A 20,039-nucleotide genomic window follows, 5' to 3' on the forward strand; every position below is an offset into this window, starting at 1 on the left:
CACGGGCCACATAACAAAACAGAAGATAATAAAAGTTCATGAGGTTCCCTCTGTTACATTCTCTCTCTGATGCAATCCTCATGTCTGTTTACCGCTGTTTTAAGACTCCACATGAATGAAATATGTCCTCACAATACAGCAATTAGTGTCTTACCGGCAAGAAAGGATAAGGAATCCATTTGGAAAGTTACTTTGTAGTCTTCATCCTCCTCAATGCAGCACCTGAAGTGATGGGAACCTTTGCATGGAACTGTAGCCTCCAGAGGATCCACCATGATGTCTGGCTCTAGGGGCAGTGGGTGAACGGTCACATCTTTCGTCGCGACACTGTACGAATTCTTATATCTAAATATGCAATGATAGGTTCCTGTGTGGAAGGAAATAAAAATGAGATAGAATGTGATCACTGCTCCAAAAAGCATTGGCTAGGAAGTTTAAGAAGAGGCTTACTTTTCCCTGTCAAGCATGGGCAAGGGCACATCACACCTTCTTGGACACTGGACGAGAACATGTTTGATCAACTCTCCTTCCAGGTTATCTATGTATCTGAAGGACTAACCCATTGCCTAAATATTCACTTACTTTTAAGTAAAATTAAGTGGCTTATCTAAAGTTACACAGCCTGTTAGGTGTGGAATTGTATTTCTTTCCTTTTTTTTTTTTTTTAAAATATTTATTTATTTATTTAAATAATCTCTACACCCTACATGGGGCTTGAACTCCAGACCCCAAGATCAAGAGTTGCATGCTCTACCAGCTGAGCCAGCCAGGCATCCCAGGAATTGCATTTCAAACCAGGTTCCCAACACTTACTCCAAGGCTCTTTCATTAACCCAGGGGGGAAAATGGGAATTTTGGTGTGTGCTGGGCTGAGGAGTTCTTCGAAGACAGTTGCCAGCCAGCTGGAGCTCTGTGGTGGTGGGATGTTCCCTCACTCCATCTGTGAGTGAGTAGACATTCCGGTTCCCGGGCACCATCACACCATCAAAGCATGTGGAGGGGGTAGGCTGAAATCCTTGAGAGAGCTTCCCCTGTGGACCCCAGAGTTGGACGTCTAATGTCTGACTCCCATTTAGTAAAGTCTAAAGATGAGAGGCTGGCTGGCCTTTCTGGAGGACAGAGGAAAGGCTTCAGCAAGAGTAGCCTGTGCACCCATGCTTGGTGAGGCAGTGTAGGCTGAGCACGGTCTTTGGGTCGAGCTTCTAGAGAGGACCTTATCCCAGTGGTCTTTATGCAAGGGTCCATCAGAGGATGAGCCACCACCTGAACAGCTGCCATGGGGACAGTACAGGAAGATTATAACGGCACCTACAGTTGAGTAAGACCCTTTGACTTTCTCTACATTCCTTCTCTTTGCCCCAGCTCTGGAGGAACCAGAGCAGCAACTTAGCCAGAGGGAAAACAGGTAGAACAAGGACAGAGAACAAACCTCGTTCTGTTTCTGTTGGGAGGAATGGAAATGTAGCTTCAATATAAATAAAAGTGTAGTTAATTTAGATGAGAACGGATTTTTCTTAGTGCCCGAGTATGGGACTGTTAAAGAGTTTATGTTCCTGGAAACGTTACGGCTCCTCCTCAGTTATGGCTCCTCAGGAGGAAAGAGCAATTGGACAGAGTATGTGTAAGCCCAGCACGGGAGAAAAATACTCCATCTTCTGACTGTATGCTACCAAGTGAGGTGGTTTTAAAAATGCCCCCAGCCAAGGCCAGCCACAGAGTGACTAGTTATTTCTATAATGTTGCCTAGGCCTTATATGAACAAATAAAGACCTAGGACTCGTAGGACCTGGACTGATTAAACTTATAGTTAATGAAAGCCTTCAGAGTGGAGTGGTCAAGGGTTGGCCAGACAGTCTCCATTTCACCCTGGCTCTGCCATTTACCAGGTGTATAACCTCAGATATTTTACTTACCCTCACTGGGCCTCAGTTTCTTCACCTGTAAAATGGGGACACTAATAACCCCCACTGTCCTCTAGGTTTATTGTTTTAAATGAACTAACCCACTCAAACACTTAGCATGATGCCTATCACATATGAAGGGCTCAATACATGTCAGTTATTATTGCAGCAATTCTATCAAATCCTTTTTTTCCCTCCAAATTTCTTTCCAACATGAATAACGTGTAGAGATAAATACAAAATACAAGTGTTCCTTTCTTTGGAACCAGGCATATAAATCCTTTACCTAGATTTTTTTAATATCACAACTGGGTGAAAAAGTCCTAAAAGTCTGGTAAAACTACTTTTAAAAATAATCCTCTTGGGGTGCCTGGGTGGCTTAGTTAGGTAAGTGTCCGACTCTTGGTGTCCCACTCTAGGTCGTGAGATCAAACTCGGCGTGGGGCTCCGCACTCAGTGGGGAGTCTGCTTGGGATTCTCTCTCCCATTCCCTGCCCCTCCCGCTTGTGCTCTCTCTCTCTCTCTAAAATAAATACATCTTTAAAAATAAACAGCAAAACAATCCTCTTAACTTCATGGCAAGAGCACAGGTTCTTGAATCGGAGAACCCAGTTCCAGTCCTGACTCTGCACCTTGAGATGCAGGAGCCTGGGAGCATTTGTTATTCTCTCTGAGCCTCTATTTCCACACCTGTACAATGGAGATTGCGACACCTTCCCCTAAAGAGCTCTTGCATGAAGTGTGGTGGCACAGGGGCACATCCCGGGGCAGCCCCTGCAGAGATGGTCCCTCTTACAGGGTGTTCCCAGGGGCCCCGGGGCAGCATGGCAGCAGAGGGTCTGGGGTCTCGCACCTACCGTTCCATTCCCGAGTTGCGATCTTCACTCTCAGCACCGACTCTGCTCCAGCAGCAGACCTCCTCGTGGTATAAAACTTTTGGTATATTTTAATTCCAGCAGAAGTGTTCCAGTAAACCTCATCATAGTTACTCACATCGCTGATGCACTTTATGGAAAAGTTTTGTCCCTCAGAAACAGAAATTGGGTCCGGGGTTATTGTTAGGTTGGCTGAAAGAACGCACACAGAACGGACAAAAGAAAAACCAACAACAAGCACAAGGTTTAGTCTTTCTGGTGACATCGACACAGGAGTGAAATTTAAGACAGAGGCAGAGAGCAGGGGCCGTCCTGACTCCACTGGTATCAATGTGGGATGGGTACCTTGTGGCTCCTGGGCTTTCTTTGTTTCTACGCTGTTCCTGGTGGTGCTCTCAACTGTACTCATTTCCATCTCCTGCCTTGGGAACTCGTGCACTTCCCCTTTGTGGCTGGGATTATCTCCTGATGATCGGCAGGGCAGAAGGTTGCAAACTTAGGGCTGTTGACTTAACCCAAGCTCCCCTCCAACCTTTTCCGTGCCAAATGGCTCTGTTCTTGTAACAACGCCATTCTCTACTCTTTTAAAACACGTTTTAAATAATACCACGTTGTATTTTAATTTCTCTCTTTCTATATCTCTTCTTCATAAACATGTGAACCCCTCAAGAGCGGGACTCTCTTTTCTGTGTCTTTGCATTCCCCAGGACTTAGCACTGACCATAGTACACAGTCAATACTTACTAAGCCGAAGAGTGATTTCTGGAACAGCATTTGAAGTACAGGAATGGTAGAATGTATTGCCCAAATAATTATACCAGGACTGTCTCAGGCAGACTGGGAGGGATAGGCACCTTAACTCTAAGTCTCTCTACATTTACTCCTCCTTATGAGAATGTCCTCATACGTTCATGAGGAATTATTCATCAAAAATGTTAACAAGACCCTTACAAAGGTAAGAGCTTATAGGAACAGTTCACTTTTTCTGGCCTCTGCTTCTATCTTTCTACCCCTCTTTGAGCATGTCATTGATTTTTCAAAATGCCATTCCCTTTTATCTCCTAGGGGTGAACAGTTTCATGCCTTGAGCCCACTGACGTCAGCCTGCTTTTCCCAACAGTGTCAAATCTTGCCCTTTGTCACAACCAATAGAAATCAGGCCTTTCCATAGTGCCCCTTAGAAGCTGGGATCCCAATGTCCAGATACAGTCCCCCGGTCGCATAAGCATGGATTGCTGTGCCCTTCCCATGGGCCTCACTGGCTGTAGGGATCTGGTGTAGAGATGCCTTTCTAAGGTTGGGTGGTTTCTGAGAGTGGAAAGGGAGAGGCTCATGGAACCCTGAATCTGCTCCTCTTGATTCTCAGACGAGGTCCAAACTACCGGACCAGTGGTTTTCAGTGAAAGCTAAACACATTTCTATGACAACCAAAAGCCCACCTAATCAATACAACTCTGAGTCGAAACCTGAAGTGTACAACTGCTCTCACTACAGAAAGTTGCAAATTGCTCGAAAGACCCACTAGCTCGTCTATGGTGATAATGTTTTCAGGTAAGCATCATCTTGATCTTTGTAAAAACGCTAAGTCATGAGAGTAGCAAGTGTGAACAAGAGTCATCGGTAGCGTTGATATGAGCCTTTCTCCAAATTGTTCAAGGGCGTCGGATTGACCTGAGTAGCTCATTTTTTGTAAGATGGGGAGAAAAACAACACGTGTAAGTGTCCCATTTTTGCAGACGGGGTGAAGTCAGAATGTTTTATTACATGAGGAGAAGAAATGACACTTTTGAAAAGAGGCCTAACTCATTCGAAAGCTTTTAGTCAAAAAGATTAAAAAACACTCAAGGCAACTGTAAAATGACCACAAAGTATCTGATTATTAAAGCTTCCTGCAGCGTTCTCTCTAGAAGAGGTGGAGTGGGAGGGGAGGGAGGGCAGAGCGGGTCTTCGCTGGCTGGTGGTGGGCCATGCGCCAGGCTACTGGCGTGCAAGGGAGGATGGGATCACGGGAGGAAAGGGGAAAATTTGGCACATCACCCTCGACATAAATTCAATGCTTAAACAGAACTAATCCGAGAGTGCCTTCTCAGTGCCAGGAGGACCTTCCCTTCCCTGCAGCCCTGGGTCCCCAGCCCTATCCTTCTTTCTTCTAAAGGCTTCCTCTGAATTCAAATGGGCAAGAGGGACATTCCCCTCTGTCGCCCACTTGTGATTGACCCCAGCCACGCTCCTGCTAGCTCAGAGATATTCCCAGGGGATTGACAGCCCTGGCTTGAGGTGCAAGGCTAAAGATCGTAGTGAAGGAGTCCTTACCCACAGAGGTAAATGTCACTTCTATGTTCTTGCCGCCTCTGGCCCCGTGGCTGCTGATGAACTCGCACGCATAGACAACCGTTGTTCCAGCTGACCCGCTGGGACACTGAGTCCCGTCTGCCCTGAGGGTGTACCTGCTGCAGCCGGACTCTAGGTCAGTTTCAGGGTTGCCTGCAATGACATAAGTAGTTCTTTTACTGTCACATTTGGCTGACTATTCGATTTAGGGGCAAAGAGGTCCCATCAGTGAAAAGGAGTTATTATTTAAATCCGATTTCTTCTCTTTGGAGAGGGAGGATTGTACGGTGGTTAGGTCTGCAGACTTGGGAGCCAGGTGGCCTCGCTGCAGATCCCAAACTACCACTTACTAGCGGGATAGGGTTGGAAAAGTCACTCAACTGCTCTGTGCTTCAGTTTCTCCACATGGAAAATGGGGACGACTAATCATAGCTATAACCCCGGATCGTAGTCAGGTCAAAGGAGTTAAGATACAGGGACACTTAGAACAGCACCTGGTTGGGCCGGCCCCTCACACAGACCATTAGTGATGGTCGCTGGGGCAGGAAAAATAAAAAATTTTAAAAAAAAGAGAGAGAGAGAAGTAAGGTGTTTGGATATGATTTCAACTGCAAGGAAAAAAGATGTCAGATTATTTAAACCATTATTATTGAAAGGAGAAAGAAGCCTTCTTCCTTCTTCTTCCCATTGATGCTTACTTATCTTTTGAGGCCCAGCTTTACCGTCAAACTGATGTGCAAGACAATGAGTTTTCAGAATGAATAATATAGAGAGATGTACAGAAGAAATGATAATGCACAGTAGAGAGGAAACCTCTAAGCCACTAAATACATTATGGAGGTTGAAGGAGGGGAGTTTTCTTTGAGAGACTAGGGAAGACTTCAGAGAGGAACAGAGGTTTGCTCTAGGTCTTGAAAGACAGAAATGGTGGCTGGAGTGTTCTGGGGTGCGGTTGTATGTGTGAATCAGTACCCCTTGGAGGATGTGGTGTTCCAGTAGCCTGCTTTGGGAGCTGGAGCTGGGTGGGGAGGGGGAGGGTAAAAAGCCCCTAATCCCATTCACAACTCAAGTGGCTCCACTATGGCCTGCTTTGCATATCAGACTTTGGTTCTTGACCAGAGTGGTTTTGCCCTCCTGGGGGATATTTGGCATTCTTCAGAGACAGGACTGATTGTTACAAGTGGGGGTTCTACTGGTATCTAGTGAACAGAGGCCAAGGATGCCGATAAACATCCTACAATGCCCAGAACAGCTCCCCTCAGCAAAGAATTATCCAGCCCCAAATGTCACTAGTGCTGAAGCTGAGGTTTTGCTTGAAAAAAGATTTGTACAGTGAAGTCAGAAAACCACTGGTTCAAACAAAAGCACAGAATCTGTGGCTTGCTGTTCAGGAGACAAACAGTGGGGGTGGGGGGAATGGGGGGGGCTACATTGTTCTGTGAGGCTGACACTTGTAGGTCCAGAAAGGCTCCAAAGAGATGGTAAACGCAGAAAACAAAAGCAAGATCTCTGATTGGCAGCATTCACATTGCACTTCATCTAGTACCCCAGCACCCCAGCACCCCAGCACCCCGGGGCTCTGCCCCTCAGGGTCCTGCTCTAGAAGGTACTGAATGCAGTTAGTAAATTGGTGTTGGGCTTTCTGGAGAAGAGATGACATGTGATCACAAGTTTGCTTCTCAAGGCTAGATACTCTCCACAGAAGATTTGCCACCACACTGAGGAAAAGTGAGGGGATGGGTTTTAAAGGTATCATCATTATCAGAAAACAGTTCTTGTGGCAGACTCAGTGTATTCAACTCTGTCTTAAATGTTTACATTTATCATCATGGTTTTTTTTCTCCCCACAAAAGCTTTGCAAAAATGGGTACCATTATCACTATTTAACAGACAAAAGTGGGATCAGTGAGGTGACCCAGCTGGGCACGCCCGTGGCAGAGCCGTGATGTGGCTTTTCAGGACTAAGTATTGTCTTCCTGGAGAGCACTTGGCTCACGTTCTTTTCTTTTTTTTCTTCTGTACAATTCCGTGGGCATTCCCACAAGTAGAGGAATCACTATTTAAAATTGGATTTAGCCATGGCTCATTAGGAACACGCAGAGAAACACCCAGGAGGAGAAAGAGCAAGGCTGGGGCGGGGCACCCCTAGCTCCTGTCAGGGAGATCCTGGGCCATGCACAGAAAGCCTCAGTGTCTCATGTGTACAATGAAGAGCTGGACTAAATGCATGGTCCTCACGCCCCTCTGCCCAGTAAAATCTGCTGTGAAATTTAAGAAAATACGCCACCGCCTGTGATGTGGAGAACAAAGGCAAAAGAAATGCAGATAAAGTTAGATTTCCATATAACCTGCAGCCCATGGACAAATACTTGAGGCAGGCAGAGTATACCCTTCCTCCAGGAACTCCCAATCTTTTTTTTTTTTTTAATTTTTTTTTTTTAAAGATTTTTATTTATTTATTTGAGAGAGAGAATGAGAGAGAGAGAGAGCATGAGAGGGGGAGGGTCAGAGGGAGAAGCAGACTCCCTGCTGAACAGGGAGCCCGATGTGGGACTCGATCCCGGGACTCCAGGATCATGACCTGAGCCGAAGGCAGTCGCTTAACCAACTGAGCCACCCAGGTGCCCCAGGAACTCCCAATCTTAATGTTAATGCCTTGCTAGAGGAAAAAAACCACCTTAGCTTGACAATAGTCAGGGCTCCAGGATCCTGTAAGTCTTCTCTAACATATGAAAATACTTTTGGAAACTTCCTTTGTCTTTACTTCCCCCAACTCCAAAGTATATAATCAAGTGCTCCTCACAACCACAGTGCAGCAATTCCTGCGCAGGGGTCCTGTCCCCGTGCTTCAATAAAACCACATTTTAGCACCAAAAACGACTCAAGAATTCTTTCTTGGCGGTTGGCTCACGGACCGCACTTGAAACCGCATCACCTGGAGCCCTAACGCAGAGATCCTGGCGCGGTTGCTCGAGGGTAGAGCCCTGAGAGCTGGTCTGTTTAATAAACCCCGGGGGTGACCCTCACGTGTAGCCAGGATGGAGACCAGCCTTCAGGATGCTATGGACCACTTCCAGCTGCTTCTCTACTTAGGGCTCACCTCAGACCCTGAAGCCTGCCTACCTCTAGGGGCACTTCATCAAGGGACTCCAAAGCCACAGGCTGATTTCTACTCCGTAAAGAAAAACAGCCGGTCTCCCTTTATATCTGACTGATGCCCTGTTTGGCTGCAAAAAAACCCCCAAACCAAACCCAACCAAAACAAAAGCATTTGGGACAGCACGCAGGCACACACGGTGACGTATGCTTAAACATTTCAGTGGGGTGATCAGGAAGAAAAGACACAAGTAAGGGGACCGCGGAGTTTGAAGGTGTTCCCTCTCCTGTCACCCAAAGTCACAGCCAAGAGGGAACTGGCCCCCTCTTGTAGAGATTCAGTTGTTTTATGAATACTCCGCGTGATCATGGGCCACTGGAGTGTGGTAGGCAGGGCCATGAAGAAGTTTCTGAACTCATTTGGGAACTGCTCTAACCTGTGGGCAAGGAGGGAATTAAGGCTCCATTAGTTTTTATCATCACACCACATAACGGCTACAGTGAGACTATAAACTCTGCTGCTGTTAGTTTCCCCCAGTTTGTCAATGCATTTCCGTGCAGGCGAAGCTAGCTAGTCCTACACCAGCCCGGGGAGATGCTGCACAAATAATAGTAACTATTACCACCTCTACCATTACTACTACTGATACTATTATTTCAGACCATTGCCATCTATATCATTAGCTGCTGCCCCGATGAGTTGAAACACTCCAGGGAGCCCCTCCCTATTCGAAAAGACCACCCTCTTCACGCTAGAAATCCTACCACTGCTGGTTACCTTCTCTCTGTCTTATCCCTTGTGTTTTGAAAACGAAATGGGTCTGTTTCTGAGAGGAGGTGGTCCATTCAGTTCCTCATGCTTTGGAGTGAATTATTTTGCTAGATTGTCTCCTACTGATATGGAACAATGGGTGCTAAAGGAATCGTGGAATTTGAGAGAGAGAGAGAGATTCAGAGTGGGGACTGCAAGGGGAGGAGGAAGGCAAGGTGCCGAGGGCAGAGGCTAAGTTCATCAGAGAATGAACGGACGGTGCGGGTCCCCGGGCGGCGAGCCCTGTGGCAGGAAATCCATTGTTCTGTAGCCGGGTCACCTGCACTGGGCATTAGGAATGTCTGAAGCAGTGGTGGCCACAGAGAGGTCCCTGAGCATCTGTACTGCAGACTTCCTGGTTCCTCTGCCAGAGGGCTAGGCTTTCAGCTCTCGGAGCTCAAAGTACATTAAGTCAGTACCAAGGGAAATTTGCAAGGTCTTTCTCCCATCTGGCAGCTTCTCCAGTGTGCCTACACCTCCTCGTCCTGAAAAATCAAGGCAGTGACTAAATGTATCAGGTGTCAACATTTTCAACAGTTACCAGATGCCTCTCCCATTCTTTGGAGTATTTAAAGTAAAATACAGATGCAGCAAGTGAAATGTGCCTTGCAAATAGACGGGCTCAGGACAAGTGGCACGTAAATTAATCATTATTTTATTTTTTTTATAACCTAATATAGTCTGATAGCAAAGACTGAACCATAAAGCTTTGCCGCACCGATGTACCCACATTTTACTTTAATTATTTTTTTAGTGTAAAGATGAACACATAACACTGTCATTTCTTAAGGGAAGGACTGGATCTTGTTATGTGAAGTTTCTAGACAAAAAAGCCTCCCGCTCCAGAACAAACTTTTCCAGATCAGCCTGCACCAGCATGGTTCCTTAGGCATGGCTAACAGAGTTTTGCCAAGGCAAACACTGGCCTTGCATAATCAGAGTCTCTCTTTTTCTTTCTTTTCCTTTTTGACAACCTCAGATAAGTCAGTGTAGACCTCAATTTCCTTATTTGCAAATTGGAGGAAAGAAATTCCAGCTTCAAACTTGCGATCAGGGTTAAATGTGATCAAGAGTGATAACATATTTTTAAAACATTGGTTAATCATAAACTGTTATACAAAAATGAATCAGTATTGCTCTTTTAATTTATTATTATTATCATTCATCAGTATAAATGGGGGGCTGGAGAATTTCCAGTAATATCTCAGATCTAAAAGGAAGCTAAGCAAGATCAGAAATTGACACGGAACGATTAAGAGACAAACGGTTCTACACTGAGAAATAAAAAAGCAAAACAAAACAAAAACCCCAAAGACAGAATTAGGTAATACAGAAGGATATAGGACAGAGGCAGAGATGTGAGAATGACAGACACCAAAAGAAGAGACACAGAAAGAGAAGTTCCGAGTCAGACTCCAAAGCAAAGCCAATGACCTCATCCTTAGCTCTTTGTCGAAGAGGATGAGAGAAGGAAGGTGGGGGGCCAGCTTTTCTACAGGCAGGAGATACTGTGGGCCTAAGTCATCAGGTCATCCCAGCCAGGATCTTGTCTACAACCCAAGCATGACATCTGTATGCATATATTTTTGGAATGTTGTTCTAGAATAGCTAAGTTGGAGCTGGCATCAAGCCTAGTTATGTTTTTATAGTCTGAAGTTTGGGAAAAAACAGCCATCTGACATTTCCTCTCCCACCCAGTGCATCTCCCATTTTTACTTGGCCAAGAGGCAAAAACGTATATGCAAAAGGGCATCTGACATTCTTACCTGGAATGTTTATTTTCCCCTCCTGCTTCCATTCTATCGCGCTCCAATTAACATTAATCTCACTGCAGCAGTTCAAAGATACAGGATTGTTGTCGCACGTCACCTTCATTTCTTCAGTTGCCAAAATTCGGATGGGCATGACATCTATTTTTTTTCTGGACTCATATTCAAAAATATCTAATGTCAGCTTGCAAATATATTCACCTGCATAGAATACACAAATATATTTTTTTAAAAAAGATTTATTTGTTTATTTGAGAGAGAGAGAGCGTTCAAACGAGCCGGGCGGGGGTGGGGGGCAGAGGGAGAGGGAAACAGAGAATCTCCAGCAGACTCCTCGCTGAGCACAGAGCCTGACACAGGGCTCCATCTCAAGACCCCGAGATCACGACCGGAGCCAAAACCAAGAGTCGGATGCTCAACCGACTGCACCACCCAGGTGTCCCTACAATTGCATTTTTTCTTGTTACATATATGGAATTCCTTAGAAGAATGATAGCCTCATCTCATGTGTCGTGACAGTACTTCCCGAAGCATCGTTTTCAAAAGCATCCAAGACCTGCTCTAAACAAACCTAAAGAGACATTCAGGAAGTGCAGAAGGTCAACGCAGGTCATTTCTGATGCCACAAGTTAATGAGTAGAGAGATGTTCTAAGGAAGGAGCAGAAATCTCAGTCTTTGCTGTTAAGAAAAAAGGTGTGGTGATGAAAGGGGTAGAAAGGAAAAATTGGAAAGCCTCGGAGAATTAGAAGGTCATGGATGATTTTGGCATTCTATTTAACTCTGCGGCCAAATCAGAATCCACAAAGATGTAACAGGACCTATGTGTCTGCAACCCAACTTCTCTGTCAGGGAAAAAGAGATGCCCCTTCCTGACATCTGGGTTACAATGGGGTTATTAGATTCTAGAGTGTCAGGTGTAAAACTTCTGCTTCTGTGGGTGTTGGGAGGGAGAGTGGAAGGTGGGAGAGATTACAAGGGAATCCAAGAAAACTGCATGTGGAGGGTGATGGAAACGATATGTTCACTCTCCTGAGGAGGGTGGAAGCTTCACAAGTGCACACATATGTCAAAACTTACTAAACGGCACCCTTTAAATATGTACAGCTTATTATATGTCAATTCTATCTCAACAAAACTGTTTAAAAATTTTTAAAGATTAAAAACAAAAGACGGATTTTTGTCTCCATTTCCAACTCAAAAGCCCTTGGTAAATGTGGAAATCTGTTTTTGTCTCCAAGGATATATTTGCTTACTCATATGCCATGGGATTCACTTTTAATTTCGAAAAGTTGAGGCCAGTGACTTCTTTTCAAAGAGGAAAACACTATGTATATATATTCCAAGGCTTGCTTCTTTATGAGCTCTCTGTTCCTTTCCCCGCACCCGTTCTTGGATGGAAACCCACCTGCATCGCCCGGAGTGATGTTGTAAATCGTGAGGCTCGATATTGAGGTCACATTGTTGAGCACGGTGCTGTAGACCGAGAATCTGCTGCTGTTCTGCAAGTCAGAACGCCTTTCGACATGGTGCCAGGACACGTTAGAGGACAAAACTTCATTTTCACACACCAGATTTACCGTGTCCCCTTCAAAAATGATTTCTGGTATGATGGTGAACTTCGTTTCATCTGGAAACCCAAAGGAAAGGTATTAAGATCCCAGAGCAAACAAATGGAATTAAGACTACCCAGCGGGCACCCCCCACCACACAGGGCTGTAGTGCTTCTAGAAGGAGGCAACGCGTCCTCCTCCTTCCATCCCCGGACAGCTGGTGTCTGAGGCCCAAAGAGCTGCCACCTGCCAGATACCGGGGACAAGGCTTCCAGTTTGGAGTCTGTGCACACTTAATTGGTCTCATTGGTAGTGATGTGGATTCCAAAGCTATTTTCAGTATTTCACATAGTCTGGTAGAAAAACGCTCACTTGTTTATAAAAAAGTCACACCAACTTATTTAAACCTCAAGTTTCTTTGCTAATGACTCAATAATATCAACTGCCTCTTGACAATAACGGGTATCTTGTACCACTGAAAGCTCTGTTGTATGTTTTTGGTGAATTATAAATGGGAAAAATAATTTCTTGTAATAAAGTCTGTTAAGAATTAAGAATTTTTTTTAAAGACTTCATATCCATGGGCCCTTAGGAAGGAGAACTTTATAGACACACAGGTCCAGATTTGAATCCTGGTTCTGTGCCACACACAGCTGTGTGGCCCTAGGGAATTTACTTAGGCTCTCTGAGCCTCAGCTCATTGTCTGGAAAACAGGAGCAGTGAGAGCTACGGAGAGGTGATTTGGGGGAATAGCAGCTATTATTGTTTTCATGGTACAAATCTGGAGAACCATGGCATTAAGTCATTTCACAGATAGAAATAAAACACAACATTTGCTTTTTGTGTTTATGGTTGTCCTTTGTTTACACAACGTGCGTTTTTCCCCTTTAAGCTGTGTTTCTTATTGTACATCCTTCATGAATTCCACACGTTGAGGAAATCAGAGGTGCTGGATAAGGGAAGCTCTATGAGGGTTGTTTTGCATGAGCTCCATGCTCAGGCCAGACCCTCCCCATATTGTCAACATGGGATCACAATACCGTAAAATTAATTTCAGGAGCTCTGATGTTCTAGTCAAAGTACCAAGGGATCTAAATATTTCTTATCACTTTTTTTAGGCTCCTGAATTAAAGACGATTTTAAAATATCATACCCAACTGTTAAGAAACAAGACCTCCTGGGAATATTTAATGTAGCGAACTGACTCAGAAGTCATACAGACTTATGTTGCTTACTATGTGTTCTTGAGCAAATTATTTACCCTCCCTCCGCTTCTAGTTCCTTCCCTATAAAATGCAGATAACAGTACCCATCTCACAGGATACGTGAGGACACAATTTGTGTAACACGCTGGGCTTAACACAGAAAAGATACAATAACAATGTGTCTCTCTTCATCATCACTGTGGCTAACAATAATGATTAGTAAGACCACGGGTATCATGTGGTTATATGGAATTGACCATGAATTTATGGGCAGTGATGAGAGAAAGGGGCACTCCGGTTAAGCGCCCCTGCTAATTAATCAAACATTAATTATTTTGAGGATAAATACACAACCAAATAAATGGAAATATTCTGAACATTGATTGCCCTGTGCCCTTGGTATTTCATAAAGATTTAAAATAACTTTCTGCTACCAACTCATTCATTCAGCTTTTCTTCTTTCTTGTTCTCTTCCTCTTCTCTGCCCCCCAGTAGAATTATAATTAAAGCAAAACAAAACCCAATCTCTTGACCTTTTGGATATTTATACTCTAGGTAAATAGCAGTGACGCTATGGAGAGCAGGATGATGGGGGAGCTACGTTCCTGTTTATTGCTCGGAAGCTGTGCATATCACAGGATCATTCTGGTCTTCCAAGGAGATGGTTGCAGAGATGGATGAAGATGCTCTGCAGAAATGGTGTTGAGCTCCATTCACAGTGACTTCATTGCTCTTTGGAAGGAGAAGCCGCAAACTCCAAAGCACTTTTGGGAACCTTACTGTCAGCAGCATGTTTCTGGACTGACAGCCGCTGATCAGTAACACTGCTAGATACTGACTCCTTTAAATGGTTGACTATCCTCAACACAACTGAAATTTGGGGGGAGGAGTAATCACAACCGAAGCTTACCTAGACTGGAGCCTGATGTTCACCTACGCCGTCAGAACCATAAACATAAGGAATTTTTCAGGGTAAAACATGTGTTGCTTGGGGGTGGTGTTGGGGGTCAGGAGGGAGTAGCATTGCTGGGTGCCTTCCATGGGAGCCCACACTTTTAGGCCACTTACTCCCCTTCCTTTAATTTTCCAGTTTTCACCTGTGTTGCTGTCTTAACGTATTCTGAATTTTTATTTTGCTTTTTCTCTTGCTTATGTTGTAGCACCTTCTTATAATTATGTATGTACCTTTCAATATTTTGTTTTTAAAAATGATCTGGTGTCTAACAATACCAGAGAATGTAAAGACAAAACTTATAAACCTATTGTAAGGATGGCTTAACCCTTGAGAAGGGGTGCCCTTTCTCCCAGGTGTGCCTCAAACAGTCCTTTCAGAGCCCTCCCTGCTGGGGGACAGTGTCCCTCCAAGGAGGAATCACCTTGAGTCTGGAACCATGGACTGGAGTTAGCTAGAACATCCACCAGCCAAATCTCTGCCCAGCTGGCTATTTCCCAAGTAATAATAGGTCCACCCACCTAATGACACAACAGAACACAACTCTGTACCCATTTGTAAAATGGGGGAGAACATCTAACACCCCAGGATTTTATCACTGCTCTATGTGATCCCAAGCAGGGGTTCTCAAACTTTCCCGTGCATCAGAACCACCTGGAGGGCTTGTCAAAATACCAACCGCCCTGGGGCGATGGGTCTGGGGTGGCCCTAAGAATCTATCTTTCTAACAAGTTTCCAGGTGGAGCTGATGCCGTTGGTCTGGGGGCCACACTTCGAGAACTACTGCTCTAAAATAACATTATCAATTGTTTAATATCAATGCATTTCATGAATATCCCAACCCCCACCACGATGGTAGTTTTTGGGTGTTTGGGGCCTTCTAATTTTTTATTAAGAATCCATAAACCCAGATGGCTCTGTGACCCTCTGGTCAAATCTCTCTCCCCTGCAACGCCCCCTCCCAACTGCAGTGACATTAGCCTGGTTGGGAGGCTCTGCACCAGCGCCTCCGATGGGGAGGGGGCGGTGGGCACATAAGTCTCTGTGTTGAGAACAAGACAGTCTCTGTCCATGGAGGACATTGTAATGGAATTTCCTAGTTTTAAGCATAATGATAAATACCATTACTTTATCTAAATAAAATCCACGTACAGGAAAAATGAGCAGATGTCCTACTTACTGCTAGTAACTGCTTGAAAGGAGCTGTAGTCCATTTTGTAGGTCTGATTAAGGTTCTGCATTACTTGCTCGTTTGCTTTATGCATTAATTCGGGTGATGGTGTTGTCGTCTTGACCTCATATGTCACAACCACACTTCCGGGCCTGGATGGAGACCACTCTGTTCAGTAAGGCAGTGACTGACCTGGAAGAGTCTAGATCCTTATGGTGTATTTGCATGGGAGAAACAAAACGGCAGGAACAGCCTGGGCAGTTCTATCTTCAACGGTTCACTCTAATCAACCTGTTATTAAGCTCTAGTTGAAAGCCCGAGGCAGGGCTCACACACTCAAATGGCTGCAGACAGGCGACATAAATGAACAAAACAGCCAGACAGGAATGAGTGGAGTGAATCACAGAAGCTGGTCACAGGGTGGCAGGCACAACACAGAGACTGTTGTCACACGGTCATGCTGGCCCAGGGTTACCAGATACGCTGAATGCCAAGGGAAGCCAAAAGCCTGAACGTTTCTCTGAACATTCTTTATTTGTAAAATTGGCAACTAACTTTTTGAAACCCTGTGCTAACCCGCTCACGGCCGCCACGGTGCCCAACTCCAGGGGGAGCCGTCCACACAGCAGCGTGCAACTGTGTGCTTGTGGCTGGCGGACGACTTTTCTTGAATAAAGGCATCATGCATGACATTATTTCATTTTTGTATCTCAGAACTCGCCAGACTGCAAACTTACCCCGTATCTGTTTGCAAAATTCTTGCATGCACAGAATAAACACAAGGCTTTTGCTCACTTTCCATCTAAGTAGGTACATCTCTAGGGAACAAGTTTCTGTTCTCAGCATTGTCTCCCTCTTTAAGCCCCAGCAACCTGGTATTGTCTACACTTCTACCAAAGTGTTCCTGCTGTGTGCCCACATGATGCCCCCCTAATGGGCTTTTTCTCCTTCTCTAACGTATTGGTCTCTGCCATTGGGTGGAAATGACCCGATTACAGCTTCTTTTTCTTTTTTTTTTTCAAAATTTTATTTATTTATTTGGGTGAGAGAGAGCGAGAGCACAAGCAGGGGGAGTGGAAGAAGGAGAGGGAGAAGCTGGCTTCCTGCAGAGCAGGGAGCCCGATGCGGGGCTTGATCCCAGGACCCTGGGATCATGACCTGAGCCGAAGGCAGATGCTTAACCAACTGAGCCACCCAGGCGCCCCCCGATTACGGCTTCTTACCTGAACCCTGTCACAGTCACCAATTTGAAGCCTGGTAAAATACTGTAACCTTTCCAGAACTGGAAAACAAAGTAAGACAAGTGTCATCGTATCAAGGTCCAGTGAGAGATAAGTCAAAAGATTTAAAGCCAAGTAAAAAGCACATATTCTTTATGACCCCAGCCAAACCCTTCTCCTATATATTTTAATAGTGCTGGCCCAGGCAGATCTTTGAAGAAGTAATTCCCGTCTGCCTATTGCAGGCTGGGTTCTCCAAGAAGCAAACACCAGATTACATGTGCAAAAAATTTTACTCAAGGAGATGCCTAGCAAAGAAAATGGGGAGGTTTCTCTGAATACCGAGCCACAGGAGACTTATTTTGATTCAAGTCACATCTGCAGGCAGATGTTATACGCAAAGCACTGTGGGTGCAGAGCACTGTGCCAGGTACGTGGATGGGTGGGATCCAGAGATTAATATGCCATTCTCTCTTTCCTCCAAGGTATATAATTGAGTGTGCTGTGTGTGTGTGTGTGTGTGTGTGTGGTAGCTTCTCGTGCTGTGCAGAACTATTACATGCCAGATATGCAAATCAGATGTCCAAGAGCTCTTCAGCATTTCAGCATGGCACCCATGGAAATGAAAATAATTTCTGTGGTATAGAAGGGTAAGTGGAGGCGCTCCTGGCCTGAGGCAGGGGCTTGGCCGCCCAGAAAACTAAGGGAAGTCATCATTTCAACCCACCTGTAATAATTTGTAGCACCAATTGGGAAGCTCTACTCCAAATGAGCTAATTTGAGCAAAGCATTTAGGCTCAGATGAATTAATCCAATATAAAGCACTTAGAATAGTGTCTGGCACACAATTAACACCCAGGGGATATTCTTTATTTTTATATGAGTCAATTTAAATCTGTCGTAATTGAGAATGCGTCGGTACCTTTAACATAGAATGGTTTGAAACCCTCAGTACCAGCCTTAGGCTGATCTGCCCAGAAGATGTTAGGGGCTTCATCCAGGCGGTTTGTGAAAACAAATAGAAATGCACCATCAGGCACTTCTAGACCAGGTTCTTGGACCTTTGAATAGGATTCAGTGAGTTGATGCCACCAAATCTTCTCTGAATCAATTCTACCCTGGGAAGAAGTTCCTCCTATAGGTCAAGATGATGTCAAATCATCCCCCGAACACTGTTTGATTTGAGTACTTCTTAATTCATCATCCCAGAGGTATAGGAATAATTTTGGTGTCCACATTCATAAATTCTGACAAATCCAAGCAATTTATCCACTGTAAATGCAACAGATTCAGTTCAGCCCAAAGCTTGTTGGTTAAGAGGTTCCTGGGGCCAAAACCTACCGCTATTTCCAAGTCAGTCTTGTAGGACCTATAGAGAGCAGAGGAAGTGTTCTTGAGGTCTTCTTGAAAGCCCACATTGAGTCTGACTGACATTCTTAGGGTAACATCTGCTGAAAAAACGCAGGGCAACATTTTAAAATCTCATGTTAGCAAGTGAATACACACAGGACAGAGAAACATTTGCTTGAGTTGATATCAAATAGCCACTCAACAAAGAAACATTTAATGAACAGTTATTTACCTCCTTGGAGCTGGCAGAAAGGTCCCTTGAGAGGTAGTCCTTTAAGGCAACCACAGTGATGCCCTGCAGGGACACTGTCATGCTCTTGACAAGTGAGATTTTGGAGGCACTTTTCCTGAGGCCACCTGTAGCCTGTCTCACAGGAGCACCAGATTTCATTCCCAGTAGGTCTGCAGACTAGCATTAACCAGAACAGCAAGGAGAGAGAAGGTGGTCACCACCTTTACATTTATAGACTGTAAGTATTTACACTTGCAGAAAATCCTAGTTTGACTCCATATCGCCCTCTGGGAAGTTCAATAGTATTACATGAGATTTGCGTGATTCCCATTACGCCTCACCATGCTATCAGGCACGGCCACCTAAAGGATGATGGCTTTGACTATCTTAGGGGATGCCTACAATGATACCATGATGAACAGATTCCTGGACATGAAGTGTATGGTAGCCAGTTTCCAGGATGGCCCCTGTCCACCCCTGTTTCTGAGTATTGACACCCTTTTGTAACTCCCTCTCATACTGTACTAGGCTTAGTCTGTGCGACCAACAGAATATGGCAGAAGTGATGATATATCATCTCTGAGATTAGGATATAAAAGACACTGGCTTTCCTCTGTTATCTCTCTCTCTCTCTTCTTCTTCTCTTTCATCATTTGCTATGGGGGCAGCCAGCTGCCCCTGCATAAGGACATGTCATGGAGAGACTGACATGGTGAGGAACAAAAGTCTCCACCCAACAGCTACTAAGGAGCTGAGTCCTGCCAACAACCACATGAGTGGGCTTCAAAGTGGATTTCCCAGCCCCAGTCGAGCCTTTAGAGGATTGCCACTCTGGCTGACAGCTTGGCTACAACCTCATATAACCTGAGCCTGAGCCACCCAGATAAGCTCCTCCTGAATTTCTGGCCTTCAGAAACTATATGATACAATAAATGTTTACTGTTTTAAGATGCTAAGTTTTGGGCTAATTTGTTAAGCAGCAAAAGATAACAAATACAGAGTACAAATACGACTCTGCCTTTTACATTTCTAGTCAAAGGTGAACAACCAAAACAGTCACTAATCCCATTGGGGACATTGGAAAATGCTCTGAAAACAGAGTGTTTTGAATTTATTCCTAAAATTCAATCAAAGTCATAACACTGGGAGCTGTCTATTCTAAGAATCAGCTCCTAGGCAAAGGCCCACAGAATGACTACCCAAAGGAAAGCCATCAAATCACTGTTCCCAAAATAGGAGGGACACCCAAGCTCTACTGAATCCATGAACACTGATGCAGTTCTGTTCTTCAGCATTGGCAGGAAGTGGCACCCAAAAGGAGCTATGAAGCAACCATTTCAGGTTCCGCTAGTGCATATTAAGAATAAAACATTGGAAATCTATAAAGAACTCATCAAACTCAACACCCAAAGAACAAAGAATCCAATCAAGAAATGGGCAGAAGACATGAACAGACATTTTTCCAAAGAAGACATCCAAATGGCCAACAGACACATGAAAAAGTGCTCAATATCGCTCAGCATCAGGGAAATCCAAATCAAAACCTCAATGAGATACCACCTCACACCAGTCAG

At 44.7% G+C, this 20,039-nt stretch overlaps 1 protein-coding gene across 11 annotated transcripts in view; it reads right to left on the reverse strand.

Annotated features, from left to right (window-relative positions):
* ADGRF5 (adhesion G protein-coupled receptor F5) overlaps positions 1-20,039 on the reverse strand; it is a 99,390-nt gene that overhangs the window by 15,346 nt on the left and 64,005 nt on the right. For 7 of the 11 annotated variants that reach the window (XM_081828390.1, XM_081828392.1, XM_081828389.1 and 4 more), the window contains 10 exons: positions 18,466-18,642; positions 18,225-18,334; positions 16,887-16,945; positions 15,673-15,815; positions 12,190-12,411; positions 10,781-10,984; positions 5,090-5,260; positions 3,122-3,241; positions 2,759-2,968; positions 155-367 (listed from right to left, as the gene is read on the reverse strand). In XM_081828390.1, the coding sequence (XP_081684516.1) occupies positions 155-367; positions 2,759-2,968; positions 3,122-3,241; positions 5,090-5,260; positions 10,781-10,984; positions 12,190-12,411; positions 15,673-15,815; positions 16,887-16,945; positions 18,225-18,334; positions 18,466-18,642 (1,629 nt within the window). The remainder of the gene's footprint in view (positions 1-154; positions 368-2,758; positions 2,969-3,121; positions 3,242-5,089; positions 5,261-10,780; positions 10,985-12,189; positions 12,412-15,672; positions 15,816-16,886; positions 16,946-18,224; positions 18,335-18,465; positions 18,643-20,039) is intronic. The other 4 variants (XM_081828396.1, XM_031030475.2, XM_081828391.1 and 1 more) reach the window with 3 other exon arrangements.

The sequence above is a fragment of the Leptonychotes weddellii genome, chromosome 8, assembly GCF_054177405.1.
Source record: "Leptonychotes weddellii isolate Sample4059 chromosome 8, ASM5417740v2, whole genome shotgun sequence".
NCBI lineage: Eukaryota > Metazoa > Chordata > Mammalia > Carnivora > Phocidae > Leptonychotes > Leptonychotes weddellii.